This window comes from Silurus meridionalis, chromosome 2 (assembly GCF_014805685.1).
Source record: "Silurus meridionalis isolate SWU-2019-XX chromosome 2, ASM1480568v1, whole genome shotgun sequence".
Classification (NCBI taxonomy): Eukaryota; Metazoa; Chordata; class Actinopteri; order Siluriformes; family Siluridae; genus Silurus; species Silurus meridionalis.
Window position 1 is genome coordinate 22,770,647 of NC_060885.1, and position 19,220 is coordinate 22,789,866.

Consider the following 19,220-nt stretch of genomic DNA (forward strand, 5'->3'; position numbering starts at 1 on the left):
ATAGCCTCTACAGACAACACCAGACAAAGCATGGAGATGATCGAAAGCAGAGCGAGGAGTAGCTGGATCCTTCTTACCCTGACGAATGTCAAAGCCAGGCGGCTGAGTGAGACCATCCACGATGAGCTGCAAAGTTTCAGGGCAGGTGTTGAGAGACTGGGCCAAACTCTCCAGACCAGTGTTCATAGTAGTGCTCTTAACTCGCTGCTGGAGCTCAGCACAACCCAGCTGATCCAAACTACCACCAAGCTGAGACAAAAACCTGAAGGAAAAAAAAATACAAATAAATCAGACTTAAAAAAGGCCAGAAAATGAGGCAGTTCACTGATAAAGTTTAGAACAAATGTACTGCTTCAAAGAGTTTTACGTTAACATTAAAGACTTTGTAATGTGTCTACGTAAAGTTCAAACAGTCCACAGAGATGCTGTCTTAACAAATGGCTTTTTAATAGAGCTCCCCCGAGGCCAACGGACATGGCGGATAAATGTTGTCTCTACCTCTTCAACCTCGTCTTCAAGCTTAGCCTGGGAAGAGATATCTGACGTGCAAGAAAGGAGGCGAAGAAAAGGGAGTAAAGGTGAGACTAATTATGCTCTAAATCTTGATCTCCAGGGTCCCAAAGATGAACAGTCTGTCTCCTTCTATAAATCAAGTTGCTTTGCAAGTATATCAAGAAGGGCCACTGGTGGGGCCTCAGAGAGACAACAGAAGCACTCCCTTGAACCAAATCCCGACCTAACACAGAGCAGATCCAAGCCTTACCTCACGTTAGACTAGCAGCTGTAACGTGGAACAGAGCACTGAAAAATGTCTTCAGCTATATAGGATATAACACAGGATGGCTGAATCTCAGGAATGAGGCCAGAAGATGTTAAAGGACCATATAGTGTCACAACACGTTACAAGCTACAGATATATTCCGTAAATATACTACAAAACAGAAAAACTACTTCTGTTTCATATAATTGACAATTGATTATAAAGAGCTAAATCATTTGAACAGGATTTATAACTGTTCAGAGGACAACCAGAAGTGTGGGAGGTCAGTGTATCCAGGGGTGGCTGTGGAATGCTGAATTGGGGGACACACTGCCAAGCCAGCCTGCTGATGGATAGCGTTAGGCATGGCAGTCTGACGCCAGCTGGCACCCGCAGCTGTCATCAGCCTGAGTGACAGGGCATGTGGACCTAGACTCCGCCCACTTCCTTTTAGACACAGTCACATTCCCACATTCCTTTTAAATATGTGCTTTACAAAAATTAGGTAAAAAAAAAACCCCAAAAACATTATGACAGAATGCAGCTCATCTTGACTGCAGTTATTTTGGAACCTAAGCAGGAATGGCTAATATGGAAAAAATAACAAAAATAAAACGAGATGCCTCTTGAAGAAATTCACAGAATTTGTGATGCAATGATTAACAAAATTAACTTTGTTAATGTCAAATGAGAAGAAACTATAAAACAAGGCCAAATAAAAAAGCAGCATGGCAAAATCAATATATAATTTGCATCGTGGTCTTGGGATTGACCACACTTGAAAAGCTGTGGTCAGAAACAAAGTGATTACCTCCAACGAATAAGAAGAACAGTACTAACTATAGGAGCAACATCTATTTATAAAGGTCTCAATGTTGTGTACATTATATATAGACAGTGGTGTAGAGTAATTAAGTAACTGTACATTAGTGTACTAATTCTTTGGGCTACTTTTTATTATTACTGAGTATTAAAGATATGCGCAACTTTTACTCTCTACTCAATTACATTTATGATTCAATATATATATACAGAGTATATAGATGTACATGTGTGTGTACTTTTATTGTTACCTTTACATTTAGCACCTCTGTTGAAGGTGTCAACATCTACTGGCTGTAAGCAACTTTTTAGCACTGCTGGCCTCCTTTGCAGTCTAAAACAAGCTCGAATAAATTACACACACTTCCAGAAGCAGCTTTTGTTGAAGTTGAATAAAAATATTGGACCTCTCTGAGACTCCATCAAATGACAGTCAGCTCTGAATATTTAGTTTTACTTTATCTAAAATCATTTACTTTTATTTTATTTGTCAATTGAATACTAATGGTTCTTCTTTTTTTGTGTAACATAATACTGTATTTTATTTGTTAATTGAAGATCCCCTTTTTGAAAGATTGCTTTACTACTTTGTTTTTTTTTCTTTTTTTGACCGACTTGTTTGCTCTTTGTTTCATTCTGGCATGTTGTGAAGCTGTTGTGTTGATCTCAGATAATGCAGTGTTGAGGTGGACAGATTTGAAAAACTCACAAATCGGCACGTGTCTTGGTGTTGAGGACTACATGTGCACGTTACAGCCTACGTTCAATATGAGTCAAATACTCCCTTTTTTTAGTCATATGTTGGTTTTCTCCAAACTGTTACCACAAAGTCAGAAGCACACAATTGTTTAGGATAAAACACCAATTTATATATAAATACTCACATGGACTATAACATCAAAAGTAAACATCAGGAACGTCATCACATCAGAAACTTCAGATTATTCAAGATCAGAAAGAAACAATTTTTTTTTCTCTTAGCATTCAAAATGTACAGGACCTTATTTGAAGCTTATCTAGGAAAGTTCCTGCAGAAGAGTCTGGGTGGAGTCAGTTAAAAATTGGATTTAGTCACATGGCATGTGGCACAGTTTGCACACTTAGATTTCGGTTACACCAACGCCACCACATTCACAGGCAGCCTGAATGTATTCATGAGATCAAAGCGAGGATTGTGTGTTATAATAAATACTGAATAAAAAAAAATGAAGCTTTTGATAATGTGATGGAATTGGCAAAACAGCAAATAATGGCAAAGCACGTTTGTCAAAATCTTTATAAAATGAATATAAAAATAAATATTGTACATGTAAATTTTCCTCAGAGATTGATAAATTGATCTATCTATACAATATAATGTATACTATATACAGTATTGGGATACCTGACTTTTCCAGCTATATGTGGTTCTTCCACAAACTGTTACCAAAACAATTATATCGGATGTCTTTGGGTGTGGTGCCATTACATTTTCCCTTCACGTGAACCACACTCCAGTTCCAGTACAACAAAACCCCTGTGCACAAAGCGCACTCCATGAAGATATGCTTTACATGGGTTGGAGTGGAAGATCTTGAGTGGCCTGGTATAGAACACTGACCTCAACCGTACTGAACACCACTGTGATTAATGAGAACGCTGACTGCATCCCAGGCCTCCTCACATTACCTGCATCAGTACCTGAGTTTACTAACTGCCTTGTGGCTGAATGAAAACAAATATCCACAAACACACTCCAAAATCTAGTGAAACATCTTCCCAGAAAAGTTATAAAGACAGCAAATGGGGACTAAACATGGATTGGATTATTCGTTTTATCTTTTATTGTGACAAGCCTAAGGCAAACCTATGCAATAATGATGCTTTCTAGGAGAAGTGCTCAGTAACACAGATTTAGACAGATTTGTGAACAATATTTGAGAGAAATAGGCCTTTTTTGAACATAGAAAATGTTTATATATAAAAAACATATATGTATATATGTCATGTTCCTGAACGGGGGAAAAAAGGGGGATCTAGAAGGGGAAATATATTCTTATAAGAATGCTTACTTTTAACTCATTAACAGTTCAGAAGTGGCTCTGAGTTTTGTAAAACCAAGTAAAAAAAAAAACCCATGCCTTTCCATGTGAGTTATGAAGTGCTGGGAATACAGAAACACCCACATGCACACACAGTTGACGAATTCCAATGTGTCTCCCAGCTTAAGCAGCCTGTATGTGGTTATGTCTGCATTGCAGTATCAGTGCACTGGGACACAAGGGAGATGCAGCGTACAGTATATCTGCAGCTGGATCTGCCACTGAACTTGGATCAGAACACGCTCTTTCAAGCAAACTCTGTTGAGAACTGATAGCAGGATAAAAATCTGGCCCAAGAGGATCGGCAGAGAGTAGAGATCGTGTTATACTCCTGGGCTCCATTTACCATCTCTGTAAATCAACCGCATGCCCGCTTTCAGCTACATACATCCTCCCAACGCGCTCACCCCACCTCTGTGTTGTTCATCAGAGCCGCTGTGTCTCTGTAGCTGTTTCCCCAGAGCTCGAGGGTCGAGCGGCGCAGCCGTGTTGGCAGAGAGGCAAGCTGCAGCGTTGCACTCTGGCTGATTTATGAAGAGACGTTTTGCGGGTGTGGGAGGTGGCGTCCCATCAGGCCATGGGCTCGGGTTTCCCTCTGTGTGTTTGTGTTTAGAGGAGCGAGCAGAGCATGATGGTGCTTCTCCATGGGCCTAATGAAAAGCAGCTCTGCTCCAAGCACACAGGCCATGCGGTGGGCCTTGAAAGCGAGGCTCTCCAGACTCAGCCATCAGCAGTTCACGATCGCTCCTATTTATTCTTCTGAGACGGTATTCTGTATGCAAATACTCGATGACACACATTCTGAATGAACCGAGGCTAAGTTCATGCGCTATTAAGATCAACATTTGTGGGTTTTTTGTATGCATAGAAATGCACTTGTGGTTTTTTTGTATCCCCCGAGTGTCAAGAAATAGGTGGAGTTTGTGTGTTTGTGTCTAGGCTCATTCCGACTTTAAATCGCAAATGTAGTTCGCAAGAAAATCTATGCTATAATGGTTTATTCACTTAGACATGCAGTTAGCACACTGCTAATTTGAGAGAGAAAAATACAGACAGGCAGTTAGTTGGAGGTGGGGTTTGGAGAGGGAGAAAGTTTGTGTGTGTGTGTGTGGGGGGGATGTCGTGGAAATCAGTCTAGCTCCACAACAAGCTTGCTTCCTGACTTCCTGTTTCAGAAAAAGTACAGCAACAAGCAGAATCGCATCACGGTTCTCAAATCATCAGGCACTTGAAGACGGCCAAGCAGTAAGCACTCGCAGCTGGGAGCAACATGTTCAATGCCAATTTACACACTCCGTATTTATATAGTTGTTTCTTTCCTTTTTTTTTTTTTTTTTTTGACTGTCTAACCCGTGTTTTTGGAACAAAAATATTTTTTCCATCTAATTTATCTTTTTATTATCCAACAAACAAGACTACTAATGCTGTTCCAGTATTCCAGTTCTGAGTATGATTGGCTAGGCCAATACATTTTCGACTGCCAAAACATTTACTATCCCCAAAAGATGCAAAAGCAAAGTCAGTATTCACCTTCAGGTTGGCTTCATCTCTCAAAATATACATGTCGTCTTTGGCACGCGCGTCTGTTTTTTACATTCATTTTTTTAACACACCTTCCTTTGGAAATCCATCAAGAGGTCAGTTTTTTTGTGGGCACGTGACGAGGGAGTGGTTCCCAGTGGTAAGGGTAAGAGTATCGGGTTTATCGCATTAAAGCAACACGATCTACCATTACTGCTGGCTAGCCCACGCTGTACAGAGTGGCCATCGTGCAATAATCGCTCGAGTGAGAGGAGAGTGGGCGCATTATGCCTGCTCACGGACAATGCATGCGAGTCTGACTTCAGACCTTGGGCTCGCCCTCACCTTATCCCCTTGTGTGACGTCACATCTGGCAAAACCAGGAAAGAAGGAACGACTGATGATTCCAATGCAGAAATGGGCTGTAGATTGTTGGGAATACGTCAAGCTTGTCGCTGTCATTATAAAGCCATTGTTCAGACGACCTGTTCGCATCGTTAGTCATTAGCCCATTAAATTAACGATAACCCGAATTCCTCCCATACCCCCTGAAAACTCTGCTTCAGGTCTGCTACATTAGCCGGCCGGTACATTACTAACTTCGCTCTGCTGGTGGCCATGTTTAATCAAACCCTGCTTTTCCAAGAAAAATACGCCTGGGCTCACAGTGACAATTGGAGTCTAGCAGAACATCCATTAGCGCAGCATTTGGTAACGATAGAGTCTGTCAATAATGCGGCAGTCGGCGAGGGAGACTTTTCTGCCTGGTTTAGTAGGAAATGAAGCCGAACGGAGAGAAAGGAAAACAAACAGAAGGAGAGTGAGGCTGGAGGATATGACAGGGTGATTATTCCCCCCTCTCCATGCCCCTAAGTGGCTTTATTAGACCTCTAACCCCCACAGATGCCTCTGATGACAGATTTGGCCAAGCACTGGTGGACAAGCTGCACGCACAGGAACCATACTGATTTCCAAACAACGCTGGCAACTCTCGAAGCTAAAGCGATAGGTCAGTTTTTGGATGAATGGAAATGGCAAAATACATTCAAACTACAAAATACTTTTTCTTTCATGGCATGTATATGTGCTGCTTATATATGCTGCTTCTAAGGAAGGTGTACTCACCTATGATGTCTAGAGATACACACATTAGTAAAATAACCTACAAATGTAATATCTATGTTACTACAACTGAGATCAAGTAATTGACTATCACTCGAAATGCCAAGTTAGTTTAATTTCCCCTCACACACACAGAAATTCATTTTGACTTGCAGCTGTCATATATCCGCCTCCAGGAGCTTCCGCACTGGCACGTCTCCTGGCATCAGCCATCACGAGTGTCAAACCAGAGCAGTCTAAACAGACTGGACTAGCACAGCTGCAGGCATAGTTCCCATTCACAACCACCGAGCCAATAGCACATGCTTTTTATATGAGTAGCAATAGCACTAACAACCCTTACACACACACACACACACACACACACACACACACACACACACACACACACACACACACAGAGAACACAAACACAAGTGTGAAAAACACACTGGGCCAGATGCTACCCCTCTATTTATGTGGATCGACTCGCTAGCACACATGCACGCCAGGCTATCAAGGCATTCTTACCCAGAGGAGTGTCAGCGCAAGCATACCAGCATGTCAGATACTTTAACTGGAGCTGGGCTCTCACCTCATTGCAAAGCTGTATGACTCAGGATGGATGCACGTTTGGTCCAGAGGATTAGGTGTGTTACAGATGCCTTTGCTCTTCTTCGCTGTTGACTTCATGGCAGTTGCTGAGCTTGAGGTTTCACCTGAGCCTAGACTGTAAGAGGGAGAACATGTTACTATTAGCAACAGAGTTTTCACAAGATCTTAATATCAAAAATTTGCTTAATATTTCTCTCCGTTCTTCAAGGAAAGTTCTTCATTTAGAGGAAGATGTTCATTCGATTAAATGTTGACCAAATCACTGATTTAACACCCAAATAAAATGTTGAATTCTGTGTTTGTGGCAACTTGTAAGTGGTAATGTGCAAGTAGTAATAATGTTCCATATCAAAGGGAAAAAAAAACATAGACACCTCTATGAAAATGCATCTTTTGTTTTGCTCCGTCAAGCATGTAAAGCTTCCAAAAGCTTCTTTAAACAGAGAGTTTACTGTGACAGGCCTGAGAGGATATTGGTTCCTCACTTCTATACTTCCAGTGAACTCTAGTGAACAATATTAAATTATTTTAGACTGAAATTGCAGTGCAGCAACAACAATAGCCGATAAAAGGAGAAATAAGAGCTAAAATTGGGCTTTGAAACACCAAAAACACATACAAAAATACACGCTCTAACACCGAGACAACTGAACGCTGTTGGCCGCTGGTAAGAGTAAGGCATCTCACAAGGTGGGAGATGGCTACATCCTGGCAGCCTCCCAACGTATAGTACGGCACATAAGCTGCCGCATTTGCCTGGCACGCAAATTTTCTTATCGCTATTGTCATCGCAAGACCGAATAATCGCAAGTCCAACCATCGTTACTCATTGACTACCTGTAATTTGTCTGTAAACTAAATGATCTGTACAGTATGGCTATAAACTCATTTCTATAGCTGGCCATGTAGATTTGGTGTCACTCTCTAAACAGGGATGGAACTGGCACTTGAGAAGAAGCACTTGATGAAGCAGTTTCTGGGAACCAATCCATTGATGTAATCTCCAACAATTTACACATGGTGGCAATTTCAAGTAGCCAATTTCGCACAGATAATAAAAGGATGAGACCCAAAACCCTATACACACTATAAGACAAGTTCAAGATCAAACCCAAGGCCCAGGAGTTTTGTGAGGATACCAAACCTATTACCTGCAGCATGCTGCCATTCAGCAGTAATTCTGGAACTCGGGAGTTCATTATAAATGGAATGCAAAGAGAAGCCTTTGGTGGAACCTAGCATTGGACTCTAGACTGGAAGGTCACAAGTTCAGCAGCTCGGTTGTAAGTTGCCCTGGATAAGGGTGTCTCCCAAATCACATCAGTGTAAATGTAAGCTTGTCATGAACACACATTACCTGTGAGCAGTCTCTGGGTTGATTCGGATGAAACCAGCACACTGCTGAAAGCTCTTTGGGCCCAGGCCTTTGACCAGCTTCAGTTGCTCTCGGTTGAAAAAAGGCCCGTTCTTTTCTCTCCACTCCACTATGCTTCGTGCCCGACCTGCATTCAGACCTGCAACATGTCTACCAAAAACAAACAAAAAAAAAAACATACTTCCTCTGCACCATAAAATATTCAAAGGACCTTTGAAAATCCAAGGATATTTCTTAGACACCGTCTTTATTTCTCATTTAGCTTTGAAATCCTGCTTGTTTTTAAAATTAGTCACTGCCACAGATGTCAATACCTCCCTTATAGCGTATATCCAGAGTAAAAAAAAAAAAAAAAGCACTTTGAAAGTCCACCCAAGGGTTACAGAAATTCTATTTCATACTAATCAAATCCTTACATATTCACGTGTGATATATTAGTACAAACACTGAGAACATTTTCCAGAGCAGTTACCAAAACGGTTCACTAAGATCTTTCCCTCAAATCTTAATAATCTTTGTAACCTTTTCATTTTGAACAGGCAAGCTTCTAAAGTTTTCGGTGACAGTATGGGGAATTTAAAGTGGCAGCTCCTTCCAAAAGCAGCTATTCAAACAGAGTATGTCATCACTTATAAATAAGGCCTGTATTACATTCGAGCTGTGAATGTGCATTGTGTGTGTGTGTGTGTGTGTGTGTGTGTGTGCGCGAGTCTGGAGCTGAGAGCTCATTTAAAGTCAGGTAAACAAATGACCTGAGCTCTGCCTGCCTCACACTTGACCACTACTGGCCCCAGATGACACGATGCAGTTTTCAGATCCAATATCATAGGTTTGACCAGCTTGAGTGAAAAAAAAAAAAAAAAGCCACCATGCTTTTAAACTGCATATTCTGGGGGACTGTCAGTATGGACATTTTGTGTACAAAAAACATTACGAGGTAGGACAGAGAGGCATACAGGAAAATGGGAGCTTGACTGGCATTCCGGCTTGGATTTGTATTAATATAAGCTCCAGTTCAAAGCAAGGTAAACATTTTGCTATTAGCTCTGAAATTATTCCACTGAGTAACTGAGCAAAAAGGCACAATAAACAGTACTGCCTGTGTGTTAGCTCAATTTACAATTACAGCATTATAAAGTTATATACCCGGATATATACAAGTTTATGTGGCCTGGGACAATTGGACGATTAGCATGTGTGAAAACTATATATATATATATATATATATATATATATATATATATATATATATATATATATATATGTATACATAAATATAGTTTTCTCCCAGGCTCTTTTTGACTGATATTATACGATATACTGATATTATGATGACTGATTTTATTTATATATATATATATATATATATATATATATATATATATATATATATATATATATATATATATTAGTCATCAAGGGAAAACAGAACAGAAAGCAATTATGTGGCTAAAATGCAAAGTGTGTGTGTGTGTGTGTGTAGTTATGCGCATGTCTGCAGTCTGGCTTGTCCTGAGTGGGGTGTCAGACTAAACAGAGCAGAACTGCAGTAGTGGGGAGGTGAGTGTGAAGTTGCCATGTTGTGACTGCTGCTGGAAACTATTCGGTTTGTACCTCATCAACGTCTCGGAGCAGATGTTGATGTCCACTCCCACGAAGCTCACACACTCCTGCACCACACCATCCAGTGCAGTCCTCAGCAAGGTCTGTGACACGTCGTGCTAGAAAGAGTGACCGGATATTTACCGAATGCAGGGGGAAAAAAAAAAAAAATAATAAGTCTGCTTTGTCGATGAGAGGGCTGCTGATCCTTTATATGATTTATCAGATGTGTATGATCAGCTTTGCACAAACATGTTTTTTTTGGGGGCTTCAACGCCAAATTCTACATCAGCACTTTCCATTTGAACTTACAAAAGCTCTATATTTCAATATTCAACTATGTAACCAAACCGTGATCCTTCTAGACAGGGTGGGGTTATCTGAAAGCTATTACACCTTGTCAAAATCACATTCCAAAAAATAAGACTTTCCACAAGGCCACTGTTGTTTAGTCGTGGTCAGATCTGAACCTGAATACCTTGTGGTTTCAGTACCGGGTTTGAGAGGAGAGACAAGAAAAGCAGCAGAGTGTGGATCTCTCCTTCCTCAAAGAGAGACGGAGAGACGTTCAGAGCCTGTTTTCATTGGAAAGCGCCTAGGACACTTCAAAGTCCACTCGCAGGGGTTTTCCATTAAGCGCAGGGAATTGATAAAGTTAATCCAACCCAACTATTCACACTTTGGAGGCCTTCTTTTTTTACATGGAGATGGGGATTCAAAGGGAAGCGAACCGCAAACCAGAATCCAAAACTGACAAAAATTAGTACCAAGTGGTGAATTCTGACCAGACATTGTATTGTGAAGGAACCCATAAACCATATGGAAGATGTTAGCAGTGATAGAAGTCTTGGTATAATGGCAATACATTTATTTTCAATAATCTTTTGGGAGCCAGAAAACATGAAAATATTAATTTCACAGCCCCCATCCAAATATTAAGCCCATTATTAAAAAAACAACAAAAAAAAGGTAATAATTTGCCTATTTGTCCCAGAATGTACTGCCATTGATCTATTATGGTTTAAATGAAAACACTTGCATTTAGAGACCCATATAAACTAGCTAATAACTATACCTAAGCAATACATATAATAACTTTGATATTTGTTGGTTATACTTTCCAGCACAATAACACAGTAATAAAAAAATGACAGGGCCTTACTTTGAGAACCAATGCTCGATTATATCCCACCAAAATATACACTTTCACCCTTAGTCATTGATTTGTTGAATGACTATGCGTGCTTTTGCATACCTATGCAGAGTGTTTTTCATTTGCATTAACAGTGTGCATTGTTTTTACAAGTATGAGCACAGAAATCACATTCAAGTGTCGATCTTAACATCTGGTCTGAGATCATCAGACACTCTTGGTTTTCCACCTAAATATAAAATTTGCAAATGCTTTTTGATCATCCAATTCCACATAGACTACCCAACTGCTGTAGATAGATAGATAGATAGATAGATAGATAGATAGATAGATAGATAGATAGATAGATAGATAGATAGATAGATAGACAGACAGACAGACAGACAGACAGACAGACAGACGCTGTTTTGCACACTTAATCATTTGCTGCTGTTGATTCGCACACATTTCAAACTGCCACCAACTGCTGCTATACAGAAATGTATATGTTTACCATCTTTGTTTACATTTTTATTTGCACATTGCACTGTATAACATATTACCCAAAATGAATACGGGTCGGTGCTATTTTGTGTATTTTATGAGTCTGTCCTGTACTGTATTGTTTTGTATTGTCTGTTTGCATTGTTTGCACTAGGTTTCACAGTATGCACTTTATGTGGTGAGGACAAATTTCTTTAAATTACTTTAATTACTTTAATACTTAGTTTCATGCAATTAAATGGAAATTCGTTATTTAAAAATCATACAATGTGATTTTCTGGATTTTTGTTTTTTTAGATTCTGTCTCTCACAGTTTAGGTGTCCCCTACGACGAAAATGACAGATCTCTCCGTTCTTCGTAAGTGGGGGAACTTGAAAAATCGTCAGTGTATCAAATATTAAAAACAATCAAGTATCAAAAAATTATTTGACCCACTTTATATATGGTTGAAATGACAATAAAAGTTCTTGACTTGAATTGATTTTGGAGTGTGCTTGTAGAGATGTTGCTCATTCAGCGACAAGAGTGTTTGTAAAGCCAGGCACTGATCTACAGTGAGAAGACCTCTTAAGGATTAGGGTTAAAGCTCTATCGCTGGAGATTTTCCATTCCAACCCATGTTGCTTTGTGCACAGGGGCAATGTTATGCTTAAATGGGTTCAAGTCTTTAAGTTTAAGTGAAGGGAAAAGTTTATTCTGCTGCATTTAAAGTATACAATTGAGCACCCACAACTTGGTATAAGGGGAAAACCACAAACTTCTGGAAAAGTCAGATGTCCTAATATTTGTTCATATATATATATTGTCATATGCCTTAGTACCTACTCTAAATTCTATTCATGGTGCACAGAAATCTTTTGGTAATCTCCAAAAAAAACCCACTGGATGCACAGATGATTTGTTTAAAGTTATTTAGATGGCCTCTCTGCCACACATTAGTCACATGAAAGACTATTAAAACTCTAGAGAACACAGAAGAGTGATGCATCTAGAACCTGAGTCCTGTAATCATATTTTCATTTAGGGGAAGTCTAACAGACGTGAATTTTATTGGTTTAAAAAAACTAAAAAAAACACAAAGCTAAAGAAAGGTCTGTAAATGACATGTGGCTGTCAACTGTGCCTTAACACCATCAAAACCTCATGTGATCTGAAATGTGTAAGGGTGTATGAGCATGTACCGTTGGGCTTGCACAAATCTCTTTGATATAAGCTACCAAGGGGAGAAATTTTACTGCATTAAAAAAAGATCATAAGAAAACCATAATGCATTCACAACTAATCTAATGCATGAATTGAATCCCACATACACAGGCAAATGGAAAAAAGGGGGGAATGTATTGCCAATAGACAGGAATAATAAACGTTTCTTTCTCCAGTGGGTTAATTGTAGAGGGCTTTTGTAACTGGAAAAGTGAAGATGATGGCAGACTAATGTCATAATTAATAGAAGCCTGGATATATTGCTTTACTAGTTATGCCCAAATAAATTGCAGAATGGTTGGGTTAATTTTATGATGGGTTTATAAAAAAACAAAAACAAAAAAACAACATCAGCAAACACAATGTTCTAATAGAAATTGCTCTGCTCAAGCAAACCTGTTTGTTCCTGGAAGGCTCTAGAATTAGTTAGAGAACATGCCTAAACAAACCACATCATAAAGACCAAAGAGACATCAAAGTCAGGGGCAAACTAACAAAAGCTTGCAAAAGTAGAAGTCAGCATTTTTTTTCTTAATAAATCGTTCTGTGTTTGACACACTAACATGTCCATTATTGAAAATAAACCCAACAACCACAAGACCTGTTGAAACACAAAGCACTACATTGGGTTGAAATCCAACACTAGTCCAAACCCTAAGAATGTCAGCATGATGCTAACCTCACCGTGCTTCACAGTAGGCAGCACGGTGGTGTTAGTATCAAGCTGAGATTTAACCTTGACCTTTTGCTTATAAGCTTAATGCACTCCTTACGCAGTCACTAACTTTTTGGTATCTGGCTTTGTTTTAGCAATGGTGCGGTTGTTATAATCTTTACATTTTGATAATGATTTTAATAGTGGGATATTCAAAAGTCTAACCAAACCTCCTTGCCTATCAGAAGTTGGGGAACCTCCCAGTCATAACCCAGTAGTTGCAAAATATCTTTAAAATTGAAACCGGTCTGTGGTGGACAAAAAAGTGGATTGGAGACCTCTGCCTTACATGACCCAAAAATGGCTGCACCAGAACTAATTTTTGCATTAACAGGAGAGAATATTGATACATTCCCTACCTTTTCTGTTTATCTGTAAATAGTTCAAAAACTATATAGATAGATATTACATAGTACAGTAAGTTACGGTAAATAATTAATAATTATATTTCTATTAATACATTTCATTATTTTAATATAAAACTCAATAAGAACAATTCCCTTTAAGTTTTTTGGTCTATCGTGCTATCCGCGAGACGCCGGGAAAATCAGCGAAACAAATTAGTTATGTGGCAAATGCAATTCCGCGATAAACCGGGGCCGCGAGATTCAAAAAAAGGTCATACTGCTAAATTTGTTTCACAACACAAATGGTCCAGGAGTTACGATGATTCGACTGATCACCATTCTTTAAAACTCCTGGGTAGGCTGGGCCATGTCTCAACTTGACCACATTTTCAATTTCCTATGGGGTCATCAGAACACATCTCCAATGTAAGTCAGGAACTACCTGTGCACCCATGGTAAATTAATGCTAATTACAGGTAGTCCCCTACTTGGTTCCCTGGTGGTCTAGTGGTTAGGATGCGGCGCTCTCACCACTGCGGCCCGGGTTCGATCCCCGGTCAGGGAACCAACCCCAGCCATTATGGTCGCACAAGCCTTAGTGCCGGTCCCAGGCCTGGATTAATGGGGAGAGTTGCGTTAGGAAGCACATCCAGCGTAAAAAACATGTGCCAAATCAAACATGCGGATGATTTGCTGTGGTGACCCCTAATGGGAGAAGCCAAAAGTTTTTTACAGGTCGTCCCCTACTTACAATGGAGATACGTTATGGCGACCCCATCGTAAGTCAAACATATCATATCAAGTTGAAGATGGTACTATGACTGTGACAGTCTTTCCTGCTTCATGCTAATTTATAATTTTCTTTTTTTTGCTCTAAACTGATGGTTTCCCTCTTTTTTCCCTACAAGCAGGAGACATACTTGGGCGCATGGAAGACATGGTTTTATCACTAAAATTGCTCTTTGAAACCGTTTAAAACAGAAAAAAATACACACCATGACAACTTTACTCCGTCGACCGCTAGCAAGAGTGGGGCATATAACAGGGCGAGAGATACGCTCATCCCAGCTGCACGTCCGACGTATCGTACATCGTATGCTGCTGCCTGTTGCGCAAAATCTTTTATATTTTTACAATTTTGTCAAATCGCTCTCGTCATCCTAAGATCGAAAAATCGTAAGTCGAACCATCGTAACTCTGGGACCATCTGTACTTAGTATAAGCAACTGTAGTTGTGACCCTGGATGAGAGAGTATTACTAAAATGGCTTCTTCTGTGCACAATCCAGCAGAGACCTTCCAATAATGTCTAGATTCTTTTCTCTAGTTTCATGTGGGACTGGCACAAGTTGCAAATAATAAGAAATCCTGTCACACAGCTTTTATTTCACCCCATCTAACCACCTGGGTTGATGAGAATCACCTGGATAACCAATGACAATGTCATGAGGAACTTTAAAACTGACTGGAATGTCTGGCAACCTGGAAAAAAAAATTATATGAGAACTTAAACAGAAAACCAGACCATGCAGTCTTACTACTCTTTATGCTAAAAGATCCATAACAACGAGTACTTTTTAGAGACATACCCAACAGTTTACAGTTATTTTATATTAGCTTTGTATGGTGTGGTGTCAGGATTTTTAATAACCACTAGTCAGCAATTGTAATCAAGGAAGTCAAAAAGAGAAGTATGGCAGAACAAGCAGAAAATTTGCTTTAAAAAAATAAATAATAAAAAATAAATACTTTTAAGACTTAAAATAGATGATTAAGATTAAGCCACGTAAATACAAATGGTCCCTAAGTTACAATGGTTCAACTTGCGTTGTGCTGTAATTCGCTAAAATTATTAACGAATTACAGTATACCAACCCATACTGATCATCATTCTTTAAGATTCCTAGGTAGGCTAGTCCACGTGTCGACATACGATATTTTTAAGTTACGATGGGGTCATGGGTGCGCATCTCCATCGTAAGTCCGGGACTACCGGTGTCTTAATTACAAGCAAATGCTTTTTCTTTGTAGTTTAGAATCAGGTTGAAACGGAAGTTCTAAGAGACCATGCATTATGATTTTTTTTTCCTTCTTGTTTTCTCGAGATCATGACAAACATTGTTTCCTTGTGATCAATACTTAATTTGGCATAAGAACATGTTCTAGAGGCAGCATTATCGTAGCATCATGGATAATAACCATAACCATTTGGGCTTATGGAAAATTAAGTCGTAATAACGAGAAAACATTTTTTGTTTAGTCGTGATCACGCGAAAACGAGAAAGAAAAAATATAATGCATGACCTCTTAGGACTTCTGTTGGTTAATGCTGATCATCTGCCTTGTTCGGCCACTGGCCACGGTATGCAGTTTCCTTTCCCTCAAACTACAAAACCATTTGAAAAGCTCATTAGTCATTTTCACTGCTGTATTGACATTAAGACCCAGCAGCAGAGGCCCTCTGAGAGGCATAAAGTGAAAGATCTTAAGGGTCATTTGACGCCATATGAGCTATGGCCCTAGTGGCTATACCGGTGAATTGCGGCTGTCTACAGATTCGGTTTGAGTAACATCTGTAAAAGAGGGAAACAATAGCTAAATATTTAGACGCATACCTACGCTGGTCTAATGGTACACGTTACTGGAACACCTGTAATGCCGTACAGTTTTCTCTTTTTTCACACGAGAATGGCTTTCATGTGAGAGAAGGCACCCATGTAAAATTGCATTGAGAAACTCGAACACTCTCATTGTAACATTAGAGAGGTGACAGTTATGCCAGAATGCTTTTGGAATGCATACTGAGTGGGGAAAAAAGAAGGGAAAATAAACTTGCAGTTTGAACACTGTATAAAAGAGGGGCGCAGTAGCTGAAGTAAAGTTTGTGTTGAATTAACACATTATACACAACTCAATATTATATACTTTCGAGATAGTATGTATACATATTCATATATACATATACATTTTTACCATCACACAAACAACCTCATTCCCCAAACAACGCACCCCCTTCAGGTTAGTTGACTGACAGCAAATCAGAAATACTTTAACACACCCTCAAGGGACTTTCCACAAAGCATAACCAGTATTTCCTAGTTCGTGACCTAAAAAAAAAACTGCAGTTCCTTAGTGGTGGGATGCAACCTGAGAAGTGTGTGGACAGGTTCCCATATAGTTGCACCCTACCCCTAGGGTATGCTACTTGGCAGCCATTTGGCTGCACTGGGCCTCAGGCAGGGATGAAACGAAAATTCTCACAGTCCTTAAGCAGACTACAAGAGGAAGAGACCCAAAAATGTCGCCTTCAGGCACAGAGGCACAGGAATGCACGCTCATTAGGACACCATCAATCACGACGGACAATAAGCTATTTTAGAAGGCAGTTAGGGGCAGTTATGTGCAAGGAGTGTGCTAATTTATGAGTTTGGACAACCCTAGTGTGAATATTAGCGCTAACATACTGGGGAGAAAAACCCACAAAGACAGCATACAATCAAGCAAGAGAACTGGCAATGATCTGGGTCTGTCGGCGGGACCATCCCTCACTCCGCGGTCGGGAGCACAAGAGTAACGCTATCCAAGACGTCTCATTACTGAGTGAACAAAGCTGCACGAGGGGCTAAAAATAGCCACAAGCTTGTGGTAGACCTGTGATTTAAATTTTAAAGGGTCGGCTTAATAAAATAAAGTTTAAAAACTAGATATATATTCAATTTTTGTCTATGTTTTAATATATCCCCTCAAGGGAAAAACTATAGAAATGAAACTTGGATATATTTGAGAGTAGTCGGTGTGCAGCTTGTATAGCAGTACAGATTTACTGTCCTCTAAGAATAACTCAACATACAGCCATTATTGGCAATAAATCTGGCAACAAAAGTGAGTATACCCTAAGTGATAAAAGCAGAATGTTATGTCAACATGCAAAGCCACATGTCCTATTCATCGTGGCCATGTTTTTGTCTGCTTGACAGGACATACAAATTTGTGTATCTTGTATTATAGCAGTTTAAATTTTGTGCTTTGAGTTCAATTCTCTCATACTGACCACTGGATGTTCAACATGGCACCTCATGGCAAAGAAACTCTCTGAGGGTTTAAAAATTAGAGTTGTTGCTCTCCACAATAATGGCCGAGGCTATAAGAAGATCAGTAACACCCTGAAACTAAATTACAGTACAGTCATACAGAGGTTTTCCAAGACGGGTTCCACTCGGAACAGAGCTCACAAAAGTCAATCATAGGAGTTGAGTCCATACGTTTGTTGACCATGTGCTGTAATCCCAGACGGAAGCCTCTTCTAAAGCTGGTTTACAAGAAAGTCTGCAAACGGAATGCTGAGGACAACCTGTCCAAGAGCATGAATTACTGGAACCATGTCCTGATGAGAATAAAAGATACATTTGTTTGGCCATGGTGAGGAATACCAAGAAAATTGGTCAATCATGGTGTTGTGTTCAGGTCCAACATGTACTGTGACATTCTGAAGGTGAAGGTGTTGGAGTGGCTAATTAGGTCTCCAAACCTGAACCCTATTGGGTACCTGTGGGGCATCGTCAAGTGGAAGGTGGAGAAACAACATGTGTATAACAACCAGCAGCTCTGTGATGTCAATATGGAGGAATGGAAAAGGATCCCAGCAACAACCTGTGCAGCTCTGGTGAAATCCATGCCCAAGAGGATTAAGGCAGTCCTAGATAACAATGGTGCTCACACAAAATATTGACAGTTTGGGCACAGATTTGACATGTTTACTCACTTTTGTTGACAGTTATTTTTAGTAAATCTGTACTGCTATACAAGCTGCACATTGACTACCCAAAAATATATCCAAGTTTCATTTCTATAGTATTGTCCCTTAAGAAACATAAAATGGTTGCTGAGACGTGAGGGGTGTATTCAAGATACTGCATATGCATACATATATATTCACTAACAAATTACATAAAAAATTGTATTGTATTAAAGTGATATAATGTATAGATGAATTAACTAAGGTAGCGTAGGGGCTGAGAAGTTCCGGAGGGACCACTGTATACTGTAATTTGTTAATAATTAAACAAATTACCATAAACAATGTATCAAAACAGGGCAATTTACACTGTCGTGATGAATACGGTTCGTGAGTGGAGGACGGTGCGGGACACGCCCTGTTTTAATGTCTGGCGATGCAGATAAAAAAAATTAGGCTTTGAGACAGCAAAAAACTGAAAAAATATATGCGCTCTAACACCGAGACAACCGAACTCCGTCAATCACTGGCAAGAAAAAGGCATTTCACAAAGCGGGAGATGCGTACGTCCTGGCAGTGTCCCAACATATCGTCCGAAAATTAAAATGCAGTGCGAAATTGTCAATTAAAATGCAGTGCAAAATATTTGTAGAGTTTTTTGTATCGCTATCATATTAAGATCGAAAAGTTGTAAGTGGAACAGTTAG

At 39.7% G+C, this 19,220-nt stretch overlaps 1 protein-coding gene across 1 annotated transcript in view; it reads right to left on the reverse strand.

Annotated features, from left to right (window-relative positions):
* The window catches only part of srbd1 (S1 RNA binding domain 1), a 75,965-nt gene that overhangs the window by 2,476 nt on the left and 54,269 nt on the right, over positions 1–19,220 (reverse strand). Inside the window, exons 16-19 of the mRNA XM_046835722.1 lie at positions 9,890–9,996; positions 8,258–8,425; positions 6,881–7,015; positions 78–262 (exon numbers count right to left, since the gene is read on the reverse strand). Of these exons, the coding sequence (XP_046691678.1) occupies positions 78–262; positions 6,881–7,015; positions 8,258–8,425; positions 9,890–9,996 (595 nt within the window). The remainder of the gene's footprint in view (positions 1–77; positions 263–6,880; positions 7,016–8,257; positions 8,426–9,889; positions 9,997–19,220) is intronic.